Source organism: Atta cephalotes (assembly GCF_000143395.1).
Source record: "Atta cephalotes unplaced genomic scaffold scaffold00023, whole genome shotgun sequence".
Classification (NCBI taxonomy): domain Eukaryota; kingdom Metazoa; phylum Arthropoda; class Insecta; order Hymenoptera; family Formicidae; genus Atta; species Atta cephalotes.
In genome coordinates, this window is record NW_012130087.1 from 1333661 (window position 1) to 1347993 (window position 14333).

A 14333-nucleotide genomic window follows, 5' to 3' on the forward strand; every position below is an offset into this window, starting at 1 on the left:
GTACGTACGTACGTACGTACGTACGTTACGTTACGTTACGTTACGTACGTTACGTTACGTTACGTACGTTACTACTACTACTACTACTACTCTCTCTCTCTCTCTCTACTCTCTCTCTCTCTCTCTCTCTCTCTCTCTCTCTCTCTCTCTCTCTCTCTCTCTCTCTCTCTCTCTCTCTCTCTCTCTCTCCCGGAGAAAAGAGGGACACTCTCATGAATAAGCAGTGTTCACAGGGGTGTGCGCCGCGTGATTTCGCGCGGGACTGTTGGCGGTAGACCAGCCGGCGAGCGTTTATTTCGCGCTCGCCTTCGTCTCTCTTCCGTCCCGAGATCCACCGTCCTCCGCCGCGGCCGCCCTGCCGCCTGTCCTCCTACCTACCACCTCGCACCCCGCACCTGGCAACCGAGGATCCCCATACTCGTTCCCGCCGCCGTCGCCGCGATGCCAATAACGAGGTTATCCCGCGCGACGCCGCCGCCGTTTCCGTAGAAACCCCTCGTCGCAGGGTGCTCTCCCACCAGGCAGTTACGGCGCGTCGACCAATCGGGTCCGGCTGGATGCTGATCGAGGGATGCAAAAGGCGGGGTCGAGCGCAGCGTGGGGATGAAAGCTCACCGCCGTGAGGCGGGGGTCGAAAAGCTGTCCGAAGTCACGTGTGTCCGTCGGCAGAAGCTACCTTCGTGCTCCTCGACGTCGTCGGCCCGGTTTTGCCGCGGCGGCACGGCTCGCGCCGCTTCCTCGGGGGCACGAAAACAACCGCGGCGGCTGATAACGATAACGAGCAACAGACGTGACCGAGACTTCTTCCCCCTTCTTTCCGGAGACCGCGAAGCCACGAAGGATTTCGCGCTTGGACGGAGAGCATTTGGCGCTTCGTTCGTCGCCAAGCTCGATGTCCCGCGCGTGTATCGGATTTGGACAACCATTCGGTTTTACCATCGTGCCTGTCTGTCAATGATACACGAGATGAATGTTGTGTCGGATGACATGACACGTTCTGTGTGATGTTCTTCTGAGAAACTCCATATCAGCGTGTACAACGGATCGAATACAGTGATAAACGTTGACTATCTTCTGAGACATTGGACATGTCAAATTCTCATCTTTATGTCATACGAACGTTACACGCTCGAACGTTAACTTGGATCACTTGGATGCAGTGAGCTGGATTGGTGATTGTGACGGACGATAAGAGCAGTGCATGTCGTATGTGTATATCATATCTCGAGTGTATATTATATACGAATTTATTATTGTTGATATTTCATACTTTCCACTGCGACGTGAAAACGCACATTGCGAATAAAAACTGTGTGCAATACTAGGAAGAATCGAGAATATTATAGGTACATAAAACGACATGAAATTCTCGCACATGAGATCCGAACGAACATTGGATATTTGACCACTCACGTGGACGATGTGAATGGTATTCTGCGATATTTGTGAATGCGCGAGTTGTAGGTCAAATTTGATTTTTCCACAGTGCGACGAGAGGCTTGATTCATGAAGATGAAGCGACGGCCGACCGGGTATCCGCAACCACCCGTTGTTCGGCACAAAGACGCTCCTGATGACAGTCATTGTATCGCCATAGATCGGTCCACCTCGTTCCCGTAAAAAAGAAACGAAAGCCACTTCTGGAAATCTGTGAGAGGTCTTCATCGGCGGTCAATAGGACCGCCGATTCTTCGGATGCATCTCATACATTATATATAAAATCTGCTTTGGGAGAAACAGGCAGCTGGATTCCCGATGGCCGTCGGGCCCGGAAGTGCTGCGATGGACCTCAGCACTACTTTGAGTAGTGCCTATCGATATAATCAGAACATGATGGAATATTACACTTGTAAGAGATATTCAACTCTACATGTCTTTTTAAATCTCGCTAGTATAAATGTTTTTTTTTATCTTCTTCTTTTATTCTGCTGATAACACACGAGAATAATCATCCGAATCTGTAGATCTAATATTAGATATATTTCAAATTTAATCATAATATTAAAATGTATTGCTATGGAAAAAATGATTTTACTAAAGTTATTCTAAAAATTTAATTAGATACAGACCCGAATGTAATTTGGTTAGACCATCAAAATAATTATGTAAGAATCTCAATGATGAGCAATGTTGAGCAAAAAATTTTGACATTCTAACAATCAATTATTTGAATATTCTACAATTATCTTGATAGTCCAAAACAAAATTACTTTCATATCTAGTTAAATTTTTAGGTATTTCAGCAAAACGTCTTTTCTGTGTATAATATTATTCCCAATTGCTGCTCGTTTGCTTTTAGTAATGACAACCGAACAGCAATTTATTTTTTGAATTTGTCATCTCGGGAATTTTAATATTGTTCCCTTCAATATTATTAGATACCTTATTCAATTTTTCTTAATCATTATCTTGCTAGACTATTAATAATATTGCGATATATGTATATTTAATAATATCGGATGTAAAATCGCCATGTTTCTATTTGTTCATCAATTCTCAGCTGACTTTAATAAATATTTGCGGTAAGCCACAATGATAGTGGCACGATTTTAATAGATATCCAGATATAAATGGATCTAACCTTGCGATCGGAGACTTTTTCTTCATATGAGAAGTTTTTCCATTGCTTTCAGTTTATCGCTTATTCTTTATATTATATATTTCTTCTAGCGCGATTCAAAGCTGTGTATAAGTTCGATATAGATGCAATTGTTAGCGGAATAACTAATGCAAAAAGTATCGCGAAACACGATGTTCTCACGTGGAAAACGATTCTCTCGGGATCACACGATTTCTCTTGCGGAGTTCGCCGACGGACCGATTAAATAGAGCAAACAAGATGAGAGAATCGGAAAAGACTCGCAAATCCGATATTCTGTAGGTAAATGAGAGTGTGAAAACAAGAAATTCAATGGCCTTCGATCACTAACTGAGCCGTAGCGGTACCGGTACCGACGAAAAACTAAACCGCAATCATTGTAGCCGACGATTTGCGTAGGAGCTATTCGCAAAGACCTCGAAACTCTCTCTTCCCTTGAAGATTTATAAAAAAAAAAGTGTGCATCCGATAGTTTCTATAATAATCGGCTTGATTCCTCTTTGTAAAACATTATTAATCAAATGATAATAATTTGTTTATAAAGAAATGAGAGAGAGAGAAATATGTAATGTAGTTTTGTGCAGAATACGCAGATTATTATGTGAAAATAACGAGTTCTGATCCGTAAACATTTCCACTCAATCAGTAGTCCGGTCATATTAATTATACGAACGTCACTTTAAAGTTGCAGTAATTAAAATCATCGTACATTGTGTTCATGAGCGCAGCTGATCCGTAAATGTAATAGAACATTAATAACTATGCAATATTAACAGGAATGATGGCAATCACTGACAACCAGCCACGTGTTGTAAAATCATCTCTAACGAGCCGTGTGCTTTTTCACATAACTTTAGAAATTCAAGAGTATAAAAATTTGTGTTCATTATGCATATTATCTTGTATGATAATTACGTTGTGTCATTATTTGTTACATAGTCTACCAATAAGAAAATGTAATTAAATCTTTACTATCAATGATATCGGATATACTTTTTAATTAAACCGTTCTGATTACAATAGCAAAATTCTAAGGCAGCGCCTGCTATACCAAATGAATTACATTTCTGCACGTATTTTTCTAACCAACAGATAATAAAGTCCGTCATATTCAGGCGTGTCGGCAATACATAACGCCAAGACGTAATGTAATACGGGAACAAAGCAGCGCGATGTTGGAGAAATATCGAGTGACTGTACAGGAATCTATATCAAAGTTCTTGGCTTCCAATATACACATCGAGCCACCGATCGTGTATCACCAAGGCTGATTTTATTGGCTCTGGAGCTTTCCAGGACCAATCTTCGATTCCTAGCACATACAAATGAAACGGAAGCTGTGCAAGTTTTCTTCATATGTGTGTAATCAAAATTTTCCATGTACAAAGTTTAGATTCTCTTAATAGACATATCTGAATCCGAAAGTATTAATCTATATATTTCGTAAAATTGATAAGTTACAATTATCATCATTGCATTATGAATAATTTTATTCATTTAAAAATGTAAACATATTTTTTTCTAACCGTTATGAAGATTTTTTTTTATGAGGTCTGAGAAATAAAAAAACAGAAATCGGATTGCCATTTCAATTCAGACGATGAGATTTCAAGGATATCGTTAGCACGACAGTAGCCATTGAGACATGGGCACGTCCGTAATGAGAATGTAATGGCGACTCGACCGATGGGGATCGCATTTGTCCGGAAGTAGTCCGCAGCAGCTCGGCGCACAGCCAGGTCATCTTATTTTGCATCGACGTTTTTATATCTGCGGCTCGAATCGCTTAGGATTGATTAGGAAATTGGCTTTCTCTCTTCGATTGTCAATTGAAACGATAATGATAAAATCATAAATTCGATTTTATGGAACTTGAATGTAGCTCGACGAAATTACGTGCGAATCGTTGATTGACGGTCGTGAGCGCATCCTATCAAGTGATGCTTCATTGAATAAGAGACTTATATTGAAACACTTCGAAGCAGATAAAATGAAAAGTAACGCATATGATCGATCTTCTTCGGGATAGTCAAAATCATAAGCTGCTTTGATTTTTTGTTTATCATGTTAGCTTTCAGTAAATCTCGCAATTTTTTATGTAATATCGGATATAAAGGAAAAATTATTGCGGGATATAGACAATATAGAGAAATGCAATTACGTGGGACGAGATGCTGCATCTCTCGATTCGACGTATCCCAGAAGTACGGAACGGTGGCAATAAGCTTCAGTAATACAGTAGCCAGTTCCAGCGACGGTAGCAAAACCCGTAGCATTAGCAATAGTAGTAGCGGTAGCTAGTCGATTCGGGGGTGGTCCAGGCTGGACTCAGAGCCCTCGTATAGCTGTGGTCAGCAGGCGTGACGGCGTGTGTGCGTGTAGGGTAGTCATGGTGCTTTTGCCCTAGCAATGCCACCATGATCCCAACGACTATCCCCCTGACTACCGGCCGCGCCACAGGGATGCGACCATAAACGCGAGAGCGAATTGATTTGCGACCGGAAAGCGCGTATCGTTTCCAGTAATGATCGCGGAGACCTCATTGTCTTCGTGCGACGGCGAGATCATCGAGTGAGCGATACGATATACGGTCAAACGGCAAAAAAACGTCGTGGTTCACGCCTCATAGATCGCGGTGTTACTGTAATTACGAAACCCCTCGAATGGAAATACGAACGCGCGAGCGATGTCGATAGCGATGACTCGTTGTCGTACGTTTAATTCATTCCTTCAAATTAGCTTTATAACGAACGGAGGAGATGTCGAAATCGTAGAGCATAATTGTAATTGGAAAGTTTGAGTGTATAAATAAAATAATTCCTAGGAATAATATAATATTTCTAGTAACAAATCTAGGAATTATTTTATTTATAACGAATAAAAATAATTCCTAGATTGATCATTTGCTCATTCCAACAGGAATGTATTAATTGAAATAATTTAAATAAAAAAAGTAAAGAGTATTCAGCCCGATTGTTATAAGAACTAGTTAATTTAATTCTGAAGGTTCTTCGAAAACAACGGTGATCATCGAATCATCGGTGCACTGGCACGAACAGAGAAACATATGTCGCGACGACAGAACCCTCCATTACGATATTGGCTCCAACTTATCGCATTAGGCAGCTTTAACGCGCGAAAATGAAGCCTGCGAACGCGGCGCTATAGAACAGACACGAGTGGCAGCGGGGTGTAAACTAATAATAATGAATGCTCTCGCAACATTGACCCTGGAATATTTCTCTGCTGCGAAAATAATTAACTAGCAGAAATATTAAAGTTTCGCGTTATGTTTCCGACGCATTCTATCGTCGCGTGCTTCATTATGTCACTATATGACTATCAGATATCACAGATTTATACCTATGTCTATAAATAAAAAAGTATGTTAAATACACAAATAAATGTGCAATAAATCATTACTTTTAAAACTACTAAAGCGTGAGAGACAAGTCGCTCTCTCAGAAAGTCTCGTCGACGAACGGTACGACATTCTTTCACGGAATCTGTCAAGTGGAATAATTCCGTGGCGATAGGTCGCTCGAGAGAAGATTTACATTGGCATTTGCGATCCGTTCTACCAGCTTCTCTTAACGATCGTGGATCTAGCACGCGCGTGAAGCCTGATTCACACGCAAATCGCGTTTAACACTGTGATTTCACGGCGGATCATTCATGGCTGATACATAAACCTTTTAAATCCGTACGCGACACTAACACAGCTTTTAAAATCGAGATAGAATGAACGATACTGATGCGTGTTTTTGTTATATCAATACAGAATATTTTTTTTAATATCAGCGTTCATATCATGTTGGAGTTTATTGGCAAGTTGAAAGAGTTAAGTCTTAGTCGACTAATGCATTATCGATTCTCTATTTTTCCAGGTCATGGCGGAGTCAACCAACTCGGTGGCGTCTTTGTGAACGGAAGGCCCCTACCGGATGTAGTCAGGCAGAGGATCGTCGAGCTCGCGCACAGCGGCGTCCGACCGTGCGACATTTCGAGACAACTCAGGGTATCTCATGGCTGTGTATCCAAGATACTGTCGAGGTGAGTGCCGTATTCTTCCCATATCCGTTACAACTGCAGCCTCTTGCCGAGTACGATCTCGTTCCGATAACGATGCGCGAGGTGGGCAAAATCATTAATCTAAATGCGCGAATCTCTAAAAAAAAGTTCACTTAAAGATTAAAAATTAAATACAATATCTTATTTTAAAACGTAATTTATTTAAATAAAGTACTGTAAGTACTCTGTGTAGTGTAAGTAGTGTAAGTATTCTGTGCGAACAGTTAACTAAAACGTATCAGAAATGTATAATTGTCTCTGAAAATCGCATTTGCCAAGTTCGGAGAGCGGATAATGAGCAAACAACGTCGCCGAAGGGCAAGTGATTTATGAGAGAATCAAGTTCGTCTTGCCAAATGCCATGCCGCAATTTCCGCGCCGCGAAGTGGCCAAGGTCGTTCGAATCGCGGATGGAAAGAGAGAAGATGAAAAGACAAAAAACTGGAGAAAGAGAGATCGCTCTTTCCGAAGCAATTTAATTAAAGACGCTGTTAGAAACGCGAAACGAATGAATTCGAGGAATGAACGAAGAGACGACGACGCCGGAAGGAAGGAACCAGTCCTCATACCCTCGCGACGCGGGGGTGCTCGACGATATGCGGTTTCCATGTTTTTTCCACCCTCCAGACCCCCGCTCCGCTATATAACGGGTGGCCTCGTGCCGCTTTGATGGTCCGAACGTCATTCGCGTCCCCCGACCGAATATCATTGTCATATACGCGCTCTTTCATGAATCTCGCATAATAAAGGCCGACTGGATTATTTACTGCCACGACTAAAGTTACCATTTCCTTTTCCTTTCTTCGCCACAGACCCCTTTTCGAGCTAGGACAGAGTCAGAGAAACGAGATTTCATCATTAACAATGCGAGCGTCGTGCACGATCCGTCGATCGAATTTCATTTGTGTGTCAAAATATGAGAGATCAAATTTCGGACAATTTAAATCTTCTCAGCATCAAAGGATCCGGAAGTTATGTCACAAGTGCTGAAAGGTAATAATGTAATTTTTATTAATAGCCTGATACAAGTGCTACGGTTTTCGGGGTTCCGCGCGCTGCTAAATTTAAACGTAGACAGTGGGAGGACTTAGTGATCGTGTCATCTAAATACATACTACATAGTTTCTTCCGCGTGGTGTGTGCGGATGTGACCCGGACTTTATGACCTGAAAGTACAGTGAAAACATAGATTCTGTCGACGACACTGACGCGACATCGTTAACACCAACGCACGGTTTATGCAGTCACGCGTCGCTGATGGAACGAGAACGCTGCGCGTCGCGATGCTCCGTTCGCCGAATTTTATAAGCGAAACCGGATACCGGGACTTTTTCGACTCTAGGCAGTCTAGGCGAGGGTTCGTAAAATCATTGACGAAGACGGCGTTGAAAAGTCCGGTGACCCCATGAAATCGAGTCATCTCCCGTTTGCAAAACCTTTTCTGACTGTCGCGTAGGAGAGATACAAAGTGCTCTTCTTCTTTAGGGTTACGTTTAAAGGAAGAAACGCGAGAGGGATCGTCGTCTTGTTGTCCTTTGTGTTATACACTCGTGAGGTCCGCTTCTGTATTCTAGATACGCCGAGGATTCTGGGGATTATGTGAAATGTTACGACTCGAATCTTGGAAAAAGTCTTTTACTAGCGTGTAAACTTGACAATATATTTTTTCTCTCACTCGCGTTATGACATTACGAATATGTGTCTTATTAACGGTAATTATTTAGAATACGGACTGCATGATTTTGATGAAATTAAGCTCATTCGAGGTGTTTTTGCTCAAAAATGAAAAAAAACTGTTAGAAAAAACATTAGGCCCCATGAATCGAAATATTAAGCGTTAAAGTTGATGACTTGAGATTAAAAAATATGTCACAGAGGCAAAATGAGGTCTATAATTGTATTGTTCTACATGGATTTCAACTTTCCATCGCAAAGCGATTCTCATTCTTCTCCTGCAAAGGGGCGACTTTTATAATTGTACTGTTGTTGAAGTTAGAAAATCTGTCATGTCAAATCTGTCAAATCTGACAGATTTTTTAATCTCAATAGTTGTCAATTTTAACGCTCAATATTTCGCTTCGCAGAGCAGTTCCGGACTTTTTTGAAGGGAGGGTCAGAGTCGCTTCGCGTGGGAAGTTGAAACTCATGTAAAACAGTACAATTATAGACCTTATTTTGTCTCTGTGACAGATTTTCTCAATAGTTAACTTTAATATCTCGGTTCGCGGGGCCGTCCCAGCTTTTTTTTACAGATTCTTTCATTTCGAAAAAAAAAACGTTCAAATAATTTCATCAAAATCAGAGATGCAGTCCATATTCTAAATAATTACCTTATTAATTTATAAATATTGATTAGCAATAGATTAAATTTTTCGCTTTAAATCTAAATACGCTTTAAATCTGAAATTCAATATAAAAAGAAAGTTTTGATTTTATTTTTATATAATTAAAATACTGATATTTACACATTAGTTCCGATATACTAAAAAAATTACTAAATCTTAATATTCATATTTCTTTGAATAGTACTAAACAATTACTAACTAAACATTTACTTACAGTAAATAAGTATTTATTTAATAAAAAAAATGATAATTAAATCAAATTAATGGTTTTTATCAAATAATTATTATATGTTTACATTTAGTGAATGTTTACTTGGAATTATTTAAACAAATATTTATTAGTATTTTTTTTAATGTAAATTGAATTTATATACTAAAGCAAAGTTAACTAGATTAGAGATTCCATTGATTTCATTGATTTAGTTGAATTTCACTGATGATTTCATTTGATTATCAATGGCATAATTGGGTTCATCAATAATTATTTACTGATTCAAATTTAGAACTCATATTCTATTGTATTATTACTTGAATTATAAACGTGCATGTTTCATTAACCTTTACTTAAAATGTTAATATGAAAATCAGCATGAAGTATCGTGGCGTTGTAATGATAAACGTAAATAATGTCATTTTTTCACGGAGATGGTATTTTCGATTTCGCGCAAGACTGTTTCGAATCCATTTAAATCTGAATTAATATAGCAAGGGTGAGTAACACGCCGACGACGGCAAGGCAATTTGAAAAATCGCGCGATCTAATAGCCATTTCACGGTGGAGGCGGAACAAAGGGGACGAAATATTAACGGGTGAGCATTGCCATGTGGGCCTGAAATGGGGTTTACACCAGATATGATCGCAATAATTTGGTGGGGGTGACGAGACCCAGGTCTGTGTTGAAGGCTATCCGATTGTGTAATAACTTTTAGCTATACATTCACGACTATGTGTTATATTTCAACCATACGATATAAATAGCACAATCGATAGTTCAATGCAGTCTCATAATAACAAAATATTTAAAATTTTTCCCCAAAGAGTGTGACATCATTCATTTTGTAATAATAAAAACATGTTACATTTTTAATTGAAACTTTCATCCCTCTACAACAATCAAAATTCATATAAAAGATCAAATTGTCGCAAAGAATTATAATTCGGCTCAACAATCCGAAACCCATTTTTCCTGTGACATGCAACGCAAAAAACCTGTTACGACGCTTTTATTCGCGCAAATATTTTTCATCGAAAAACGCGAAGGTCTAATACTGGAGCATGTTCATGTTCTGCAGTACACGCACACGTACGCATGCATGCACGTAAAATTGGCCAGATATCCAACCGGTATGAGCCGACGTTGACGTCGATTCCGACGCCGACGCTGACGGCGGCGGCGGCGGCGGCGGACCCACATCCATCAAGGCGGCCCACAAGCGAACCATTATTGCGGGCTATCCGACGTAATTGAATTTAAGCACGAGCGAAGATATTATTTAACTAATTAGGCACAAAGGGCGCGTTCACGGCGGGCCAATCGCGATTGCCCATCTCGCGCGCATATATACGCACCCCGCCGGTGGGAGGCCCGGGAGAAGAGAAACGAATGAGAGAACAAGAGGGACGAAGAGAGATTCAAAGAGTAGAGAGAGGGAGGCAACAGCGGGAGGCCAGAAGCCGTTTGTTTTAAAACAGCCGGTCGTTGACGCGCCGCTGGACGGCGATTCGTTATTCCGACGTTGGCCGCCCACCGCGGGAAAAACGTTCGTTCCTCTCTCTTTTTCCCCTCTCGACCTCCCGTGTACTGTGATAGAGCAAAAGAGAAAGAGACAAAATGTGAACTTTGGCGACCGATTTCTTGTCGACATTGCGCTTTCGAATACAGTTTAAGATAGATCCAAAGATTTCTTTCTTCCACGTGTTAATTGCAATTATTTCATAAAATACAATATAAAATTAATTGTAATGTTACATGAATTTTATTTTGTAGGTATTATGAGACCGGTAGTTTCAAAGCCGGTGTCATAGGAGGCTCCAAACCGAAAGTAGCAACGCCGCCGGTCGTCGATGCGATTGCTAATTATAAAAGGGACAATCCGACGATGTTTGCATGGGAGATTAGGGACAGGTTACTGGCCGAAGGCATTTGCTCACAGGACAATGTGCCATCCGTCTCTTCCATCAATCGGTGAGTCGTGTTGACACTCTATTCTATATATAAAGACAACAGTTTTAACCAAAAATGTCACTTCATCTCATTAATTGCCGGTGAAAGACAAGATTACGTTGTTCCCGATGACTACCCGAGGAATCGCGACATATGCTTTAACCGATCACCAGCGATAGGGGTGCGATCAGCTATTCGCGCGCGCATAAAGTTCGCGTGCACCCTCGCATGTGCATTGAGATAAGTACGCTCCGGCCTGTCACCCCGATCCTATTGACCTTTCGCAGGTTCCTTCGGGACCGGGCCGATTAATTCAAGTGTTTTTGCGTCGCCCGATGATGCGGCGGGCCAACGGAACACGAGTACTCTAGACTGTATAGGGCCGCCCTTACGAGAGCGAGGGGGAGTGAGCTCCCATGGGACAGCATTACAGCGTATCAGCACCGCACAAACTGAACGACTCGATCCCCTTTCGGCCAACTGAAAAGCTACAAGGGTACACAGCGAGAAAAGGAATGCGTGGATAGGTAGGTCGGGAAGGGGCAGAGAGAAGCGATCGAGAGAAGGAGACACCAGGGTACCATTGATCGGCTCGCATATGTCCCGAGATTTAATCAGTCACTACTTAAGACCTTATCTCCCGCCTGGTTTACAAGGGCCAGGCTATCTCTCTCCGTCTTTCTCGCGCGTACGCAGCCGATAATGAAATAGAGCGTAATGTGAATCGAATTGCTGGCAAGTGAAATTCACTAACGCGATTTCTGTGGGCCGCAGCCGCTAATGGAAACACACGCAAATGAGTTAGCGCCCACGTAACAACGTAACTATGCGCGGCCGCTTATTTAAATTCCGCGTCGCGGTTGCGCGCGAGAGATTAGCTACAATTACATTTGCGATATACTCTCCTCCGAGAATCTCAATCGCCGCAAAAATTCATTCTTTCGATTCAATCATGAAATAGTAATCTTTGATTTAATTAATTTTTCCTTTCCCTTCTTTTTCACGATTTTCTTCGTACGATAAAGCTCAAGCTATAAGGTAATTGTTACGCCACGAGAGAAAGTTTTAATAAACTCGCATAACAGTGGTTACCCAAATAGAAAGCAATTAACGTCTCCCCGTCACATTCCCTGGTGTTTCGTCAAGCTTACTTTGTCATCATAAGAGTTACCTCGCACATATTTTCATTCTTCCTCTATATTCGCGTCGTGCGGTCACGGTAGCGTGAAACGTGGGCGTGTGTAGGTACAGGAATTACTTTCTGGCCGAGGTTTTCGATGTGTCTAGGATTGCAGTCGAGGGTGCGGCGGTGGCTTGTTGCTCGAGTGACTCCTCCACCTCCGGCTCCACCTCCGGCACACGCTCTCGCCTGCCTCCTCCTGACTTCTCGCTCCCTCTCGCTTTCGCCTTCTCTTTTTGGCCAGAGTCTCCTTCTCGCCACTACGACTCCTTTTCCTCCTTGTCCCTATCCCCTGACTCGAGGCCCAGATGGCGGGTATTGATCTGAATCCGGAGAGCAGATCGCCTGGAAAAACTTACTCCGCGGATACTTACCTACCTACCAACCTACCTACCTACCTACCTACCTATCTACCTCGCTCGCTATCTACATGCACCTATCCAACGTACCATCACCCACTCACGTACACCGAACCCGCAACCTTCCGCCCTATCCATTCGGTACAAGTAAATGCATTTCCGCTCGACGAGCAACGGATAGAATCGCGCGTTTGAGTCCCTTTAGAAAATGCCCACGCACTCAGTACTTCCCGCAGGCTAATTGTATAACGATTGATAACGAGAGAAAGACTTTAATTGATATTCCGCAAAGCGTCGAAGTGAATATAGTTTCTATCTGATAGACAGATATGAAATTCATTGAGATGACAATGCAGTTTCGAGAAGGGAAAACAAAATCGTCAAATGGCATGACGACGCAGAGATTGACATTTTACGACTTTATCTCGTATAAGCTTCACGAACAAATACTGCGACAATCGTAGACAATTGATAAGGCAAAAGGGAACTGGAGATAGAAACGAGAGAATAGGAAATAAAAAAGAAAATCTTCAAATCGATCGAATCGTGCTTTCATCGACGAACCTTTGGTGCAGCTGGAAGTTAGTTTAAAGAAAAGAGTGCAAAGAGAGAGAATGGTCTCGATATCAAATGGGATTTCGCCGCGAAGAAACAGGAACTGGGTGCATCATCGACCAGAGCGCGTAGTATACCGAGATTTCTCCCATTATGAACATGTCTCGGTTTTTCTAGCTTCGGGGTGGAGAAATAATGATACAGCTAATATAATGTATTGTCTTGCTTTGCCGGAGCACTTCGAAATGAGACCGTCCGCAAACGTAGGATAGAAAGAGAAAGAGCGAGAGTAAAAGAGTAGCATGAAAGTCGTGCGAGGTAAAAAAAGGCGGACCAGAAGAGCGAAATAATGGAGTGGTTTTCGCGAAAAATAACAGTTATATATCCCGTGTATGAGACAGGATTGAGGAGAGCGGAAAAATAGGCGAAAAACGGAGAAAAGATTGGACGCTAACAGTTCCGAGCCTCTTCTTTATTCGCTAAAGACGCCGACGCAGCGACTTCTTCCTATTGTTCTCATTGCGCGCTCTTTATGAAACGCAGAATGCTTGTCGTGATTAAAAAAGAACGTTTCCTTCGCATGGTTTTTACGAAGATAGCTTTTCTTTTTCTAGTAAAAGGAATTTCGTGTCCACAATTTATTTAATATATTTAACGGATGAAAAGAAGAAAATTAATTCGAAATCGTTTATGTAAATATTAATGTAATTATTTCCAGTCCAGTGATCAAGAGGAAAATGAAAAAAATTCAGAATATTAAAAACATAAAATATCGTACACTGTCGAGGAAGCATCTATTACGAGAATATGACATCGACAAAGATGAAATCGGGAGTGTCTAAAAATATATATATATATATATATATATAAAAAGAGAAGGATTGTCGAAGGAGCTACGGTGAATTTCGGGAGGAAATATTGATAGGCTCGGCTTCGGCTGCGGAGTCACGGTCGAGTAGACGACTTTCTACCGAGGTCTATCTTACACGTATACAAACTCGCAAAGGCCCACCGCCCCTCTCTCAAGCCATTCTCTCTCTCTTTTTCTCTCTCTCTCTC

General features: G+C 41.6%; 1 protein-coding gene across 1 annotated transcript in view; it reads left to right on the forward strand.

The window, feature by feature from the left end:
• LOC105619852 overlaps positions 1-14333 on the forward strand; it is a 111485-nt gene that overhangs the window by 70801 nt on the left and 26351 nt on the right. The window contains exons 3-4 of the mRNA XM_012201369.1: positions 6487-6652; positions 11004-11201. Of these exons, the coding sequence (XP_012056759.1) occupies positions 6487-6652; positions 11004-11201 (364 nt within the window). The remainder of the gene's footprint in view (positions 1-6486; positions 6653-11003; positions 11202-14333) is intronic.